Raw genomic sequence first — 17424 nt, forward strand, 5'->3', positions numbered from 1 at the left:
CTCACCTCTTTCTCTCTCTCTCTCTCTCACAGATAGACACACACACCATGGACTCAATGCGTTTTTACTTTTACATTTCTATGGTCACTCAGTTCTTTTTTACCCTCAATTTGTCCTCTGTTTACCCTCAAGAGCTCCTTCCCATGGATGCTCTGACATGTCCTTATTCTTTGCTGTAAAACATTCTCCCTGGTCTCCTTCCTCAACCGAGACCGTGTGTCTGCTCTTCGCTGCAAACAGCAGCTTCCCTCCGCTTCAACCCAGCAGCACCCCCACCTGAAGCAACACCTCTTCCCTCCAGCCTGTGTGGCCAATACAGTCAAGGTAGAGACCGTGTCCCCATCCACACCAAAGCCCGGCTGACCCACCAGTGGGCAATCAGAAGAAACTTAGCAGATGCTCAGGGCCCGGTAAGGTCCTCCCAAGGGCTCGAGGATTACCTTACGGAATCGTCAAATGTCCAGCGATGCCTCTTACCTGGCGTAGTAGTCGTTGGGGGGAACGGCTTCCTGGAAGAACTGAAACTGGTACAGATAGAGTCCGATCAGGTGTCCCGCGGTGAAGATGGCCAGCAGGACGCAGAGACAGCTGAACAGCAAGGGGTCGAAGGTCCGGCACCAGGACCACCAGGTGCACAGGCCCAGGAACACGAAGAAGTACACCGACGAGGTCAGAGAGGGCAGCATCATCCCTGAGGGGGCGGGGGAGGGGCACGCGTGAGAAACCTGGCGAGGAAGAAACCCCGCACCGCTCAGCCGCCGTCACTGTTGGGGATGATGAGGAATTCCTCCTATGCTTATAGTGAAATTCATCACACTCTCTTGATGAAATCAGAATTAGTGCTATTTGTATTGTGAAAAAAAGGCACATGTAAAGTGAAATCTGTAAACATGGGGAAATATCAGATGATGAAGAAATCCTACCTGTGGCACTTGAGCCCCGACAACAAACATTCACTCCTCCAACCAGTAGAATATATCATGTTTACTTGCCTGTTTCCATCTATTTCTCCTCCAGTTTTTCAGGAATACTGTATGTCCGTTCTGTCCTCGATAAATTTTTAAAATAATGATTTACTTTTGCTTGTCTGTTGACGAGGGTTCATGATAATATTGCATTCAGTGGCAGATAAAACCTCACTAAATCTTTGTCCTGCCCGACAAAATGTGATTTGCTCTATCACTAAAAGTGGAAATGTTAAATGAAATTATTCCTTCATAGGCATTTAAAAACTTTGCAGGGAGCATTTTGAAACAACTTCTCATTAAAGTTCTGAGTTACTTTCTTGAGAAATACTCTTCACTTTTCTATCTTTTAACTCTCCTGTGGAAAAACAGTTGCTTCATCTCATGAAACTTCACAGAAGCAGGATGGAATCAAGTTCGCAGCAGCTCTGGGGCAATGCCGACGGGGCAAAGATGGAGATAAGGTTTTTATGGAAGGAGCAGCCTGCAGCCAACAGGGAGAGGAAGTGGGCGTGTGTGCTGGGAGATTACCATCTAACCGGAGAAGAAAAACACTCTATCCTGAAGAGTTAAATTAAGAGACCTAATGACTCGGTGTAAACAGACAAGCTTCCGAAAGCCCATGTGTAGCTCTGGATGGGGACAGAAAAGGGTTCCTTGTCACAGATCACCACCCACAGGCTCTGAGGGAGGTGAACAGTGGTTCTGTTGGTCACGTAGAAAACAACGCCACCTAACTGTTAAGGGAAAAGCCTGCTTTACAGAGGTTAACAGAAACCACCTAATACATAAAACCTGCAACTGAACGGGAAAAGCTACGTCTGTGTGTGTGTGTGTGTGTGTGTGTGGTTTGTACACGTGGCCAGTTTCACAAAAGCTACAGTTATGATTTTGTTCCCGCGGAATAGAACTGTTTCCTTCTTTCATCATTCGCCACCTCGCTCCCTGTGTGCCCCAGGACTTGGAGGTTCTCACCTGATGAACCCAGTAAAATCGTCACAACAACCTTCCCCGCAGTGGTTATCATGTTGCCAATAAACTCCTTCAGCTTTGAGGCCACAGAGGCCAGCCTGCGGAAGAGTTTTAATTTCGCGCTTTCCTCCAAGTCGCCTTCAGCACCGTCTCCTTCATCTAAGTCCTCTTCATAGATCAGGGCCTCTTCGGAGTCTATTTTTTCTCCTCCAGCCTAAATAAATGAAAAAACAGAAAACACTACAGTCTCTGCCTATCCACCCAGAATATTATATGGTTTGTAATTTACCAGTAGGTCAGTGAGGTGAATTTCAGAAATGAGGAAAAAATGTAGACTACCACTCAACCACATAAGCCCCCTCAGGTCTCTGGTGGTCCCTGTGTGAAGCCCAAAGAACTTTGATCTTTCTTCAAGGCATAAACAGGAAGCATCGCTAATCATAGGGTCCCCAACGGCAGGTCATCTCACCTACATGAGCTCATTTTATTTTACACACAGAAGCCAAAACTGTCTGAAACACCTATTCATAACTTAGCTTGCAGCAATCTGGGTTTGGTTCCTCAGATTTACTTAGTGTGCCACTAAGGTGATGGGAAGTTTGATGAATGGGCTTAAACGGAAAGGATGGGCCAGATCAGCGCTGAGGAAATCCCTTTTCTTTCTGGAGTTTATCTTTGTTCACTATTTTAGTATTTCCTGCCCGTGGGAGGACGAGTGGTCCCAGCTACTGGCTAAATAAACAGCCGCTTCCTATCTCATCCTTTTAGAGAATCGTGCACAGGTCCAATCCCAGGCCACGTGGGACCTCAGGACCATCACTAGAGATTCAGAAGGAAATACATGCACAGCACATACACACGTACATGGATTATTTTAAACTGTGTATACCATGGGCTTTTTTTGTTCATTTTTAAAGAATACATAAGAATTTTTTTGGATAATTACAATTTTTCCCTGGAAGGGTTAGGACATTTTTAAGGAATTATAAATATAAACCATTCCCTTAAGACAAAAGGAGCCTGTCTCAGATGCAGGACAGGCTTCATCTTGAAAAGACAGCAGCTTCTGCAGTCAGACAACTCTTGAGGCTCAGATCAGACATCGAGTCCAAGCAGTACCCGTTTGCTTCATTTTCCCATTTTAAAGGTTCTTTTTTAAAAATATTTTTATTGAATGAAAGGTCCTTTAAACTCTATGGTGCTTTACAGTTTCAAAGATTTCACATATATGATTTCATCTAATTCCATAATAAGTCTTTTTTCCCCTACCCCACTGCTAACTACTAGTGTGTTCTCTAAGTATGCATGTCTGCTTCTTTTTTGTTTCATTCACTAGGTTGTTGTATTTTTTATAGTTCACATATAAGTGATATCAAACAGTACTTATCTTTCTCTGACTTATTTCACCAAGCATAATTCCCTTCAAGTCCATCCATGTTGCTGCAAATGGCATTATTTCATTTTGTGCTGAGTAATATTCCATTGTGTGTGTGTATGTATGTGTATGTGTGTGTGTATATATATATATATATATGTATACACTTACCATGTATTCTTTATCCATTCTTCTGTAGATGAACGTTTAGGTTGCTTCTGTGTCTTGGCTGTCATAAACAGTGCTGCTGTGAACACTGGGGTACCTATTTCTTTTCCAATTAGTGTCTTTGTTTTTTTCAGATATATATTTTTATATATATATATATATATTTCTTGATATGCTTAATTCAGAATTACATAATATTCACTGCTGGTGTCTGAACTTCCATCTGACTGGAGGAGAGGCTGGTGCACAGCTCAGTAAGTGCTGAGTGACCTGAGGGCTCAGACCTGCTGTTTGCCTAGGTAGGTACAGGCCATTTGGGACTTTCATTGGCTGTTGATGAAGCCAAGGCTACAGGATGCACTCCCACCCCTGTGCGCGTGCATACACACACACACACATACACAAAGACACACACGCACACCATACATACATACACACAACACACACACACACATACACACGAGGATGTAATCCCAGGCTATTCAAGTCCATATACCCAAATTGGGTTTTGCATTATACTGTATTTCATCTCAGCACATTTGTACTTTTTCCAGAAGGAAGAAGAATGTCTCAGGCTTATGCATGAAGATTTTTCAATCTGCTCAGAGCCCAGTATATCTCAGTGTCACTAGCAAGAGACAGAAGAGCACATACACTAGTAAGAGATACAAATAAGTCAACTACTAAATATCTCACAGCAACACTTGCTATTCCAAGAATTAAAACAGAGTAATGTGATTGAGGGAGTCAGGGCGGCTGTTTTAGATTCTGAGTTCAGGGGGAGCCTCTCTGAGGAGGTGACATTTAAGCTGAGCTCTGAATGTCACAGAGTCACCAGCCATGGGGAAATTCTAGCCAGAGCCTTCCAGGCAGCAGGAAGGGCTGGCCAAGCCTCCATGGCATATCCCCAGACCCACTTCTTCTTCTACCTGCTCCTCCTCCTCACTGTCAGCTGATGCCCCTGCATCCCATGTTGTAGAGACATGAGGGCTGAGCTCCAGTCAGTGCAACACCAGCAGCCCCACCTGTGCTCAGGTGCTCAACCCCCGCCTGGGATGATGGGAGAGCTGCAGAGCTGGGGTACCTGGAGGAAAGCCCACCACCCCCTGCCCTGTGTCACCTACAGAGGGAGTTTCAAAGCAAAAGTCTCCGAGAGGTGGCTGGACTCAGAGTAGGACTTGTCCAACGCTTCACTTCTCTTGAACCCAAGCTAAGAGGACTCTGATCGGCAACCACTCCACCCAGTGAGGGGGACAACGGGATGTCTTTCCTAGAGCAACTCCAGCGGCTGCAGTGGGGGAACAGCAAGGGGGTCCTGCAGCCAGGAGGCTGTGCTGGCAGAAGAGGGGGTGGAGAGTGGAGCTGAAGAGGGTCCACGTCATGGGCGAGCATCTCCTAAGTCCAGTCAGCAGACCCTGGCTGGTAAATTTCACATGGTAGGGGGAGGGGTGAAGGAGAATCAGAGGGAGCTCTTGTCTTTGTGGATGAGATCAGGATGACCAGTCATGGAGCAAGTTGGGAAGCCAGTTCTAAGGTGGAGGTATCACGGGGGCAGCTAGTGAGGAACCTGGAATGTGGACAGAGGTGAGAATTGGAGAGCTCTACCTGAGGCTCACTGTCAGAGTGGGTTCTGATGAGGTGACCTGGAGAGAACACAGAGCTGCCTACCTGTTGGAGCTGCCACGCCTGGGACCAGTCTCTCTCTCCAACTTTATCCTCATCTCTTGGCCCAGAAACATCACACACAGGGAACCGTGTAGAGAACCTGGAATCCACAGGCTCTCTGCCTTGGTATGTGCTGTCCCCACACTGCAGAAGTCCCTCTCCAGCGTACAAGGCCCCGGCTCCCAGGCCAGCTTTCTTTCAACTTCTCCATCTCCCAAAGCTGAGTTGCTGTGGGGACTGATCCAGGGATGCTGTTGCTATGACACCCACATCACCACACACATGGGCATTTGCTGCTTAATACTCCTTGCACAGCAGGTGGGCAACATCCTAAAAATGCCTCTAGAGGAAGAAAATTAGTCCAAAACCTTCAGTCTCTGAACTTGACCAAGGAGACAGAGAGAAGGAACACAGCTAGAGTTGCCTGGGTCACAGTCAGAAACACACTCCTAACTTTCACAATAAATGACTTATTGCTCAATTACGGAATTGCTACGGATGTAGATTAAATCAGATAGAAATCTCTAGTCAAGAACCTTCTCTAGTTTAGATGAATGCATTTCCCTGACCTCTCCCGGGCGGGACAGGGACCCTGTGATTTTTATAAACAGACCAGTGTACTTGAGGTTTTTCAGCATTTTTGTACTGGAATCCCTGGGGCTTTCAGTTGAAAACACTTTCTAAACCTGCCAAACTGAGAGGGAGCCAAAAGTGAGCCCCACCATCCCAACTGGGGCCAGAAGTGCCATTAGTCATGTCAGGCTGGTCTTCTCCCTGAAAAGATCCACCTGGAGCAGCGTAAACACCAACATGCTGGAAGCCCCTTGGCTCACTCACCAGCAAGCAGGCTGGGCTGCTGCAGCTGAAATCTGTACCCACATTGGAACTCAACTGGATCCTGGCCTTGGAGCTAAGAAGGAATGCATGCTAAGTCGCTTCAGTCCTGTCTGACTCTTTGCGGCCCCATGGGGTGTAGTCCGCCAGGCTCCTTTGTCCATGGGATTTTCCAGGCAAGAATACTGGAGTGGGTTGCCATGCTCTCCTCTAGGGGATCTTCCCGACCCAGGGATTGAACTCCTGTTTCCTATAGTCTTCTGCATTGGCAGGCAGGTTCTTTACCATTAGCGCCACCTGGGAAGGGCTTCCCTGGTGGTTCATCTGATAAAGAATCCGCCTGCAATACAGGAGACCTGGGTTCCATCCCTGGGTCGGGAAGATCTCCTAGAGAAGGGAATGGCAACCCACTCCAGTATTCTTGCCTGGAGAAGCATACTTAAATTTTGTCTTTCAGTTTCTTCATAAGAAGGAGTAGCTGTAAACAAAGATTTATTTTTCTAGTTCTTGAGCTATCTTAGAAATGAAAGATAAAGAAAGCCTTTATAGTTTAAAAAGCCTAATAAAATATTACATATCAGCATTGTCTAGGTTGAAGTCTATAGCTTATGTAAAGAAATGTAAGTGCTTTGACTCATCTTATTTAAAAGTTTCTGACTTCAAAATGTGCCAGATGTGCTCAGGTAGCATCTGATGTCACGTGAGGACACCCGAAGTGCTATGGAGTCAACTGAGCATGGTTCCCTGAGCCTGGACCCAAGCTTCCATGCCTGATCCCATCACCGCGTCTAACCCTGCAGCCTCGTCCCCAGCAGTTAAGCATTAGCAGTTACTCCCCCTCAGTTCTGGACCAGGAAGACACCATCAATTATTTCTAGTAGAACCCAGACATTCATTTTTCCTTATCCCCAAGCACTAAATGAGTCTACCTGTCTTGGACTAAATCCAAGGCTCACCAGGGGCTCTTTAAGAGGCTAGACTACCAGGCTCCACCTCACAGTTCCTGAATCAGGAATTCCAGGAGTGAGTCCCAGGAACTTATCTGATTAAAGGGCTGCATGAGATGATGTAGAAGCAGCCAGCTTAGAACCCATGCTCTTCCTGATACCTGCAACCATGGACAAACTCACCCTACCTGGAAGCCTTGTGTTTGAGTTGGATGCTAGGCAGACTCCCTTGACTGGAAAACAATTGAGGTAATTTATCTAATGGAATCTCCTTCCGATTTCAGACAAACTTAAGATGTAAGCCCAGAGCTCCTCAGACCATGGACTCCATCCTCCTCTTCCTTGTGGCTTAAACCATGCTCAAAAAGACGCTTTGATGGGAGAGCATCAGAGGCACAGATAATGAGCTAGCAGATCCAGAGGCAAAGGGAGCACTTTCCTAAAATGTTGCAAGTTATTTACTCATTGTTTATTATTGAAAGTTAACAATTTGTCTTCATGGAGTGGAGTCATCTCAACAGAAGAGTCCATGGAAGGAAGAGGCAAGTGCTGTGACTCATCGCCAAAGACAAACGTCCACCATCCTCCACAGTGTCCCCATGGACACAGCTCTGAAGCCATGCTGGCAGGGGTCACGTTCATCACGTAAGCCTATTGTGACAGCATCGTGCAGACAAAGCCAAGATTTTATTCTGTTACTAAGCTTGTTTTAGGAAGATTACTTTTCCAAATGTATAAGCACAGTTAAATTGTTCCCTGTTCCATTTGGAAGCATGAGTATAGAGATGTATGCTTTCAACCACCTCCTACAGAGCAATACAAGTTCAATAAAGGACAGGCTAAGACAGACCAAGTTAGCGAGCAGCAACCCGCTAGGCTAGCCAGGACCGCAGGCCTGGGGAGCTTTAATAAGACAATCCTGGTACCACCACACATTCGCCTCCCTCCCAGAGATTCTGACTGAACATATCTGGGATGCAGTCTGCACCTGGACCTTTACAAACTACCAGGTCAAGGTCAGTTCAAGGTGGTGAGGAAGGAAGAGCCTGAACCCACCTCCTCCCACGGACATGATAAATATGTTCATGGGAGGACATAACTACAAATATGCAGTTACACACGGGTCGATTTCCCCCGGAAAGGACCTGAGAACTAGCTGAACACCTGGTCCACAGCAGAGCACAGGAAGGGCCACACCTAGGCAGGTTGGGGAGGCACAAGGTTGAACTTGCCTCAAGAGAGGTGAAATGCCCACAGTGTGACACCTGCTGAGCCTGTGTGTAAGGGACAGTCATTCACGAATCCAAAGACATCTACTGGAGGGTCGGTGAAGGAAGACGCTGCCCAGAGACTGAGGTACCATTGTGCTCCCACCTGTCAAGTCATTTTCCCCCTGTCTTCCCAAAGCAAGGGAGCAAGTCTGGCCCCCACCCCTCTGGCTGAGTTCAGCAGGAGCATACACAGTGCATACGGGGACATGCCCTGGTGGCCAGTAGGACTGGAGACCCTGAGCCCCACGGGACAGTAACAACCGGAGAGAGAGCTCTTATCATGCCACCACCCCCAGGCACCGCAGGACAGCAGACAAACACAACCCCAAGCTTCTTGTGAAAAAGATCCATCTGTGGAACCTAGAGCCTCAAGTTTCCCTCACACCTGGTGGTGAAGGAGGGGTCCCCGGGGAAATGAGCCATGAGACATCATCCTCGAACCCCCGTGGCTTTGCTGCTGCTCAGCCAGACTCCAGATGGAGCTTGTGTAACCCTCAAGAGTCCCAATTTCTCCAACTGTTGCCCAGAGGACACCTCCAGATCCTACATCTGGAGAGCAGCAGGAATTACAATCGCGGCCCCAGGACTGTATGTGTCTCCATGCTTTAGAAGCTGCTGCTGTCTGAAGACCTGGCTTCAACCTGAGTGCTGAAGGAGAATCTCTACCCCATCAAGCACTGACAGGTCCCAACATGCCCTCCACAACAGGGCCGCTTCAGGGATAAATTAGGTGTATAGATAACTACAAAGATTTGAGAGATAGCCAAGCTAAGGTGGCGCTAGTGGTAAAAAACCCACCTGCCAATGCAGGAGACATGAAATACAGACTCTACCCCTGGGTTAGAAAGACCCTCTGGAGAAGGAAATGGCAACTCACTCCAGTGTTCTTGCCTAGAGAATCCCATGGACAGAGGAGCCTGGTGGGCTACAGTCCATGGGGTCACAAAGAGTCAGACACAACTGAAGTGACTTAGCACAGACAGATGAGCTAAGTAAAGGTTGAAGAAGGATTATCACCTACACAAGGCCACGCCTTCAAGACTGAGAGGCAGCGGTTTTGCCTACTTCATAGAAACAGAGAGTCAGCAAAATGCGGAAATATGTTTAAAAGAAAAAAAACAAGACAAATACCTTAAAAACAAGACAAAACCTCAGAAAAAGACCTTAATGATATGGAAATAAGTAATCTCTCTGATAAAGAATTCAAGTGAAGTGAAATTCACTCACTCAGTAGTGTCTGACTCTTTGCGACCCCATGGACTGTAGCCCACCAGGCTCCTCTGTCTATAGTATTCTCCAGGCCAGAATACTGGACTGGGTAGCTGTTCCCTTCTCTAGAGGATCTTCCCAACCCAGGGATAGAACCCAGGTCTCCCACATTGCAGGCAGATTCTTTACCACCTGAGCCACCAGGGAAGTCCAAAGAATTCAAAGCTATGGTCAAAAGATGCTCCCTGACCTTGGGAGAAGGATGAATACAGTGAGAACTTCAACAAAGACTTCGAATATATGAAAAAAGAAACAGTCGGTGCTGAAGAAATTAAGAAAGCAATCCTGCTTATAATTGCATCAAAAACAATAAAATACCTAGGAATAAATTTAACCAAGGAGATTAAAGACCTATACTCTGAAAACTGTAAGATATTGATGAAAGAAAATGAAGATGACACAAATAAACGGAAAGATATACTATGGTCAAGGATTGGTAGAATTAGCATTGCTAAAATGGCCATACCACTCATAGATTCAATGCAATATCAAATGGTAAAGAATCTGCCTGCAATGCAGGAAACCCAGGTTTGATCCCTGGGTTGGGAAGATCCACTGGAGAAGGGAATGACTACTCCAGTATTCTCGCCTAGTCTTGCCTGGAGAACTCCATGGATACAGGAGCATGGAGGGTTACACTCCATGGGGTCACAAAGAGTCAGACATAAGTAAGCACACACACACACACACACACACACACACACCAAGTAGCAGTGGCATTTTTCACAGAACTAAAACAAAAAATCCTAAGAGTTTTTATGGAACCACAAAAATCCCCAAAGAGCCAAAACAATCTTGAGATAGAACAAAAATAAGAGGTATCATACTCTAATTTCAAGCTATATTACAAACCTACAGAAATCAAAACAGAATAGTACTGGGACAAAATACATACACAGAGATCAATGGAACACAATAGGAAGCCCAGAAAAAAACCCCACCTATTTATGGTCAGTTAATCTATGACAAAGGAGGCAAGAATGTACAATGGAGAAAAGACAGTCTCTTCAGTGCTGTTGGGAAAACTGGACAGCTACCTGCAAAAGAATGAAACTGGACCATTCTCATACCATATGCAGAAATAAATTCAAAATTAATGAAACACTCATTCCACCCTAGAACTGGCACAGTGCTCTAAGCAGAGCACAGGCTCCGTAAAAAGTTCTGACTAGAGGGCGAAACAGATGGATGGACAGTGGGGTGGATGGAGGGATGGGAAAGGAAAGCAGTGGATTCCAGGTCCACTGCACTGCTCAACTTTTTGACATTTCAATAACAAAGGCATGCATTTTCTTTGCATCTTAGTTCATCACAAGAAATTATTTGGGTCCTGAACCTTTATGGACACTTTTAAGCAACAGGAGCAGTCTATATGTCCTCAAAACTGTGGCTTTTTGTCATCACTCCCTGAATTCTTCATTTCTAGAGAAGGAACAGCAGTCAGAAGAGCTAAATTTAGCTGGTTATGATCAGAGAAAATGGGCGGTTCAGGGTCAGTAATGATGTCTGTAACCGAAGACCAACAGAGAGGGATGACAAGAGTCTGAGATGGAAAACCAGGATCTAGAGGATGTTAAGCAGGTGACTCTGGACTAGATCTCGTGTGGGGACTGAGCAGATGCCTAATGATTAATATAATTAATATATGCTATAATATATTAATTATACTACACTCTTTATTAGTCATTAATAAAGAGATTGATTTCTTCCATTCTTTGTTTCTTGCTCTCAAAAAAATAGCAACTAGAGCTTCAAATCTGATGCAGACTCACAGGCCAGATAGCCAATTTCTGTGCCAGATACCACAGTAGCCTAAAGGACTTTAGGTGTTATGAAGGGGTTGCAGCTTTGAGATTCAGAAAGAATGTCTAAATAACATTAGTGAGATTTAAATGCTGCATCCCTGATTCTTAATGGATGGGCTATGTCTGACACCAAAATATTCTTTATATCATTCATATTGGATTTGTTAGACTATATAGAAGAGGCCACTTGCAGCAGACTAAGTCAAGACTAAAATTCCTATTTGAATAAACACTTATCATAAATTTGGTTTCATATTAAGCTACTCTTTGTTTCAAAAAAAAAATAAAGCCTGGAATCTCATTAAATAGCTACAAAGAGCTAGAAGTACATAAGTATGCAGATACTATCAACTTGGTGAAATTACTGATGTCATTGGTGTTTTATTGCACAGATAACCTTTCTACACAATTTAACTCTCATAACGCAACTCATTTTTTTTAAAAGAATCTGAATCTTTCAGTTATGATTTGTCAATCTGCTTCTGAATTAAAAGGAACAAATAAACAAGACCACAAGTATGTAGGTTGGCAAAGAATCTTTCATGGCACTTGGGGAGTTGGTTCTTGACCGAGGTTTGCTCTCTGTAAAATTCAAGAACAGGACAAAGCCTCTTCCCCCCCCTCCACGCCCACTGGGTTTTTTTCGGGAGAATCCTTGGATTTGTGATGCCCTTTAAAACAGTGAACTTATCATTATCAAGTCCATGGAGATTTGGGAAGAGTCCTGAGCATTCTCCAGGGATTACTTGCTACTCTGAAACAAAGCTGGATTTGAAAAGCAATTCTCCCAGGCACCAGAGGGTTGATTAATCTGCCATTTCTCCACTGAGATAAATGAGAGAAGAAGCAATGCCAGCAAACACTGTCCTTTCAAAGGATCCTCAAAAACCAAGCAATCTAGAACACAATCACCAAGATTTACGAGTCGCAGGAAGTATGCTAGGGACTTCAAAATAAAATAAATTCTCCTGCTTATTTTGGCTGTGTATTTCTATTCTTTTCAGACTCCAGCCAGATGGTTCCCCAGTAAGAAAAATTTCCTCCTGGGTTCATCTCTGGACAGTCACTCTAGCCTGCTCCCCTGGGCCACCTGGGGCTGGAATGTACTGAGACTATGGAAACTAATATCTAAATCAGGCACAAACAAATTTAACATAGAGGGAACTCAACCTTATAGTAATGATATTTAGCATTTTCAATATTAAGGGTTTTTCTGGTGAGTGAGACGGTGAAGAATCTGCCTGCAATGCAAGAGACCCGGTTCAATATCTGGATTGGGAAGATCCCCTGGAGGAAGGCATGGCAACCCACTCCAGTATTTCTGCCTGGAGAATTCCATGGACAGAGGAGCCTGGCAGGCTACAATACATGGATTTGCAAAGAGTCGGACGTGACTGAGGGACTAACGCTTTCACACTTTCATTTTCAAAACTCCCCAAAAATAATGCTTAGAGAATCTACCCCTTTTTATCATTAAATAATGTAATCAATAATATAGAGGGTGCAGATATTTAAACAAATTTCAAATGGGAGAGAGTTATCGTGAGCCCATCTTGGAGAACCGAGGGGAATCAGGAAGGAAATATGATTTTAGTATCAGTCACTGACGTCGTGTCTCTTCTTCACCAGATGGGTGACCTTGACCTAACATCCCTTATCTTCCGTAGTCAGTGCAGGTTTTCCTAGTTTTATGGCAAAACAGTGTTTGAACTGGAGACAGAAATTCTTTCTGTAGGAAGCTTTGTAATTCAGTCATGGTTGTCCGTTACCGATGGCAAGGAAGGAAGTCCTTTACTGAGTGAGTTGGCCTCAAACACACCCTCCAACTTATCTTTCTCTCATTCTAAGAGACTCTAAATTTGACATTTTTGCGATTGTTTTACTTTCAAACTGGAGAAGAGCAGAGGGAGGCAAGCAGGTGGCCCTTTATTAAGTCCTCAGGACAATCTCTACTTTGCAGAAGAAGAAAGAGGATAAACAATTTTCCCAACATCACACAGCTTCCAAGTCTGACTTCAGAGTCCACTCAGTTCATAGTAACTATCCCTTACCCTCCATCTACAATATGAGGAGAACTGAAAACAAATCTTGCCTTATAAAAAATAATAATGAAAAGCCCTAAATTCGGAGAGCTTGAGTTAATGGATTTATTTTCACTGCATCTGGAAAAAACAGGTGATTGTTTAAGCCATATGATTTTTCAAAACCGTAAATACTATAAAAGAAATTTCAAATGTAAAAGCAGAGGTTAAAATTTTAAATTCTGTCTTAACCAGAATAAAAAGCACCTTCATAGTTCTATTTCTAGGACACTGACAAATGTTGTACAGTTTGTGAACTTGAATGCAAGAGATAGGTAGTTATGACCTTGCTGTAATGATATTTTACACCATGTACTCTTTTTAACGTTTACCTTAAAAACAGTGGAATATGCACATGCCACAGGATTGTATGTTTTTTACTCACAAGGCTTTTAGGCAATACCATCATTTCTAGTCTGCAGAGGTTTATGGAATCATATTCACTCTTTCTTCATTGTTGTATTCTAATAAATATCAAGGGAAAATGCTATTCATTTGTGAAGCACACACATTATTTGCCATAACTGAGAACTTTCTTTCTTTGATGCCATCGTGGTTACCATTCTCAATATAAGTAATTTCAACTAACTTCAGTTTTATAGGTTTAATTTCTTGCCAAAGTTTATGAATGAAACACTCAGTAGTTACAAGTGTCTTGGGTCAAATGTCCAAATACAGTCTTTTAAGGAATTTTTTTTCCTGTAAATTTGATCTTTTAATTACCAGATCGATTACTTTTGAAGTCACTGTTACCTAGACTCATACGACAAAGTACAGTTATTAGAACAAACAGGTCAGGGACAGAGCGACCGCTGTCTCCCGCTTCCATTCGCCATGGAGTGAAATCTGACGCGTCTCCTGATCCAGCTGAAAATTCACAAACATTTACTCAGTCTTACACTTTTCCAAATGCATGTATTTTTTCTCCAGAGTACTTTAAAAAATACCTCTACAGAAGCATGCAGATTTAACCACTGACTCAAGATAGCAAGGTGCACAGACTGGAAACTTCCTTCAGGGTAAAATTACTTTTTTTTTTTCCTCTGACAACTGCCAGGTGTTTCTTCTCTAAGAATGTTGCAGTAACTAAGTATTTAGAACACAGACCATGACACGAACTTGAAAGGTTCCCAGTGTGAGTTAAGGGTGGATGGTAATGAAGAGACACCAGGTCAGGCCCAGGACCTTAGGGTTAATGCCTCTCACAGGGCAGCCCTCATGTCCCCGGACTTGTTTCCTCGTGGCCGAGTGTGGGTGAAAATGCACATGCATGAGGACCACACGAGGTGTACAAAGCAACCAGCCAGCATAGGAGTGCATGAAGCTCTGTGCATATCTCACTGTTCACTGTCACAACCTACAAGGCCCCAGAAATCAAAGCAGGAAGAGGCCCAGACTCAGACTTACCGACTCTTCGTTCTCAAACTCTGGGTTACACTGTGAGGCCTCTTCAGCCACTGGCTTCTGAACAATGTTCCTACAGACCAGCCAGATGGTCAGGCTGGCGATGAACATGCCCACATCAGGCACAAACACTCGGATCCCATTGCCAGCGTCGGCTCCCTTTAAGCTATGGAGGGAAAAAAAGGGAGGAGGAAATTCAGTTGTTTTGATGTTACAATGGTTAAACCATTACAGAGTATGTTTCAATCTTCTTAAGACTTAAAGAGTGCTCAGTTTCTGCCTGGAAGGTATCAGAAAGCTTTTCTCTGACTCCAGTCTTACACAATCTACTAAGACTCAGGAAGATTTCGAGGAGTTTCAGAAATAGCATGAACAACCCAAAACCAACTCTCACTCCTAAAACGTACTGATGAACTAAACTGTTATTAAATAAGCCACGTGTCCAGGACAGAGACAGGTGTTTGCAATCTGGTGGGAGCAGTTACAGACTGGATGTACATGAGCAGCCCTGGAAGTAAAGCCAAGTTTAGAGGGAAAACAGGGGAGACATTCAAGCCATCCTTGAACAGGAGCCCTCTTACTTTGAATGCTGAGTCGATTTTGTTTTCCATCCTGTTCCAAAAAAAGGCAGGTTGTTAACAGAGAGCTCAGAAGATTTGGTCCCAGTGTCAGCAGGACCTGGTGGCTGTGTCCCACTGGGACTTTCCCCTCGTCCTGTGCTCCCCCCTACCCTGAAAAGATAACACTGTTCATCTTCTTTGTCGCACAAGACTCAAATGAAAGTGACCCAATGTGTATCAGAGCTAAAACTTGTTTAGGGAAAAGCAGCAGAAGATAGGAAGTTATGTCATGTGAAGACACTTATTTTTCAAATACAGTTTATGTGATGAAATACATAGTCATCATTTACATTGGATATATGATGTATTTGGATAAAAAATACAATAAATAGCAAGACCTCTGTCACCTAGAAATAACCATGTTGACATTTTAGTGAATTAAAAAATCATATGATATTGCTTCTATGTAGAATCTAAAAAAATGACATGAACTATTTACAAAACAGAAATAGACTCATAGACAAAGAAAACAAAATTCTGGTTACCGAAGGAGAAAGGTGATGGGGGAGGGATAAATTAGGAATTTGGAATGAATATATACACAGCACTGTGTATAAAATAGATAAACAACAAGACCTACTGTATAGCACAGGGAACTCTACTCAATAGTTTGGAAACTATAAGAAACTACTATACATGCAATCTTAGAGTTAACAAAACTAGACTCATACTTCACCTATTGTTTTTGAAAATAATTTGTTTATTTAATACATCACTCACATCTTCACAACTCACTGAAGATTTTTAAACCTTTACCACACTCACAGTCAGATAGTAGTTACTTAACTAGTCCACTATTGTTGCACATTTATAATATTACCATTTATTTGGTACCATAATATGAATGTAAGTCAAGTCTTAAGTAAAGAGTATCCTAATCCACGATCTTCTAGGAAAAATTCCTCAGACCAGTCTGACTGGCTTTTTATAAAAATGGTCTGGACAAGGACCTCCCCATTAGAAGCCTGGGTTTTATACACGACTCTAAACTTCTCTGAACAGAGAAACATGGAAGTGATGAGACATCCCTTTACCTCCATAAATAAAACACACGTGGTCATGTGAGAGGTTTTAAAAAATGGCAAATTCCTTGCATTTGGACTAACAGTAAGAGAAATCAAATAGGAAAACTTCATCCAAACGTATGATACTGTGAAAACTTCATCCATCCAGACTTTACAATTACTTATAAAATTGATAATCCAAATCCATAATAAGGAAATCTGATGATTGATTTCATCATAAGAAAACTGTAGAGGTTTTGCCTACTTTGCAAGTACACCTAACGTGATCAGACAGAGCAAAGGAGGATTCACATCATCAGAATGAGAATTCGGAGATCAAGGAGAGACGCCAGGAGATGAAGGCCAGGCTGGGCGGAAAGGTGTTTCCTGGGTAGGGCTGAGGTTAGGGGAGCCAGCAGTCCCTCCCGAGTGGATTTGGGGGATAAATTACTGCAGCTCTTTTGCGGAAAACGAATTGACCATGGCGTTTTATGAGAAGCACAAATCAAGCCAACTGGAGGGAAAGAGTTCTCTGAGGAATGTACCCAGAGTCCCACACTGGCACACTGGACCCAGGAGCCGGCTGTGCCTGCCCCCTCCCACCCCCAACCCCAACCTGCACTCTGTACACGGCTCTCAATTTGCAAACAGTGGCTTCGAGTCAACAGCCTCAGCTTTGTGCTCCTAGGTCCCCCCAAGGAGACACTCAATCACCCACAAACATGAAGAAAGTAAATGAACCTTGACTGCGAAGCAGTTACTCCCTAGCTATGACAGAATGCGGTTCCCAGAACCAGGACTGGGCTGCGGTCCAGCTCAGAGTGGAATCTGTCAGCCACGGAGGTGCCAACCTGTTACCTGCTGCTGTCGCTTGAGCTCACAAAGCAGCACATTCAGAGCACTGCCAGCCCACGGGCTTCAGGAGCCTCCAGAAGACGACGGTGCGGGCCACAGACAATGACCAGGTCAGAGTCCACTTGATACCTCCCATGGGGACCATATTATCACTATAGTCTCCATCTTCGCTGTCTAGACCAGAATCTA

At 44.0% G+C, this 17424-nt stretch overlaps 1 protein-coding gene across 3 annotated transcripts in view; it reads right to left on the bottom strand.

The window, feature by feature from the left end:
* PIEZO2 (piezo type mechanosensitive ion channel component 2) overlaps positions 1-17424 on the bottom strand; it is a 245990-nt gene that overhangs the window by 97321 nt on the left and 131245 nt on the right. For all 3 annotated transcript variants that reach the window (XM_081561679.1, XM_081561678.1, XM_081561677.1), the window contains exons 5-7: positions 14760-14922; positions 1941-2151; positions 478-691 (exon numbers count right to left, since the gene is read on the bottom strand). In XM_081561679.1, the coding sequence (XP_081417805.1) occupies positions 478-691; positions 1941-2151; positions 14760-14922 (588 nt within the window). The remainder of the gene's footprint in view (positions 1-477; positions 692-1940; positions 2152-14759; positions 14923-17424) is intronic.

This window comes from Giraffa tippelskirchi, chromosome 14 (genome assembly GCF_054371585.1).
Source record: "Giraffa tippelskirchi isolate mGirTip1 chromosome 14, T2T-mGirTip1v1.2.pri, whole genome shotgun sequence".
Classification (NCBI taxonomy): domain Eukaryota; kingdom Metazoa; phylum Chordata; class Mammalia; order Artiodactyla; family Giraffidae; genus Giraffa; species Giraffa tippelskirchi.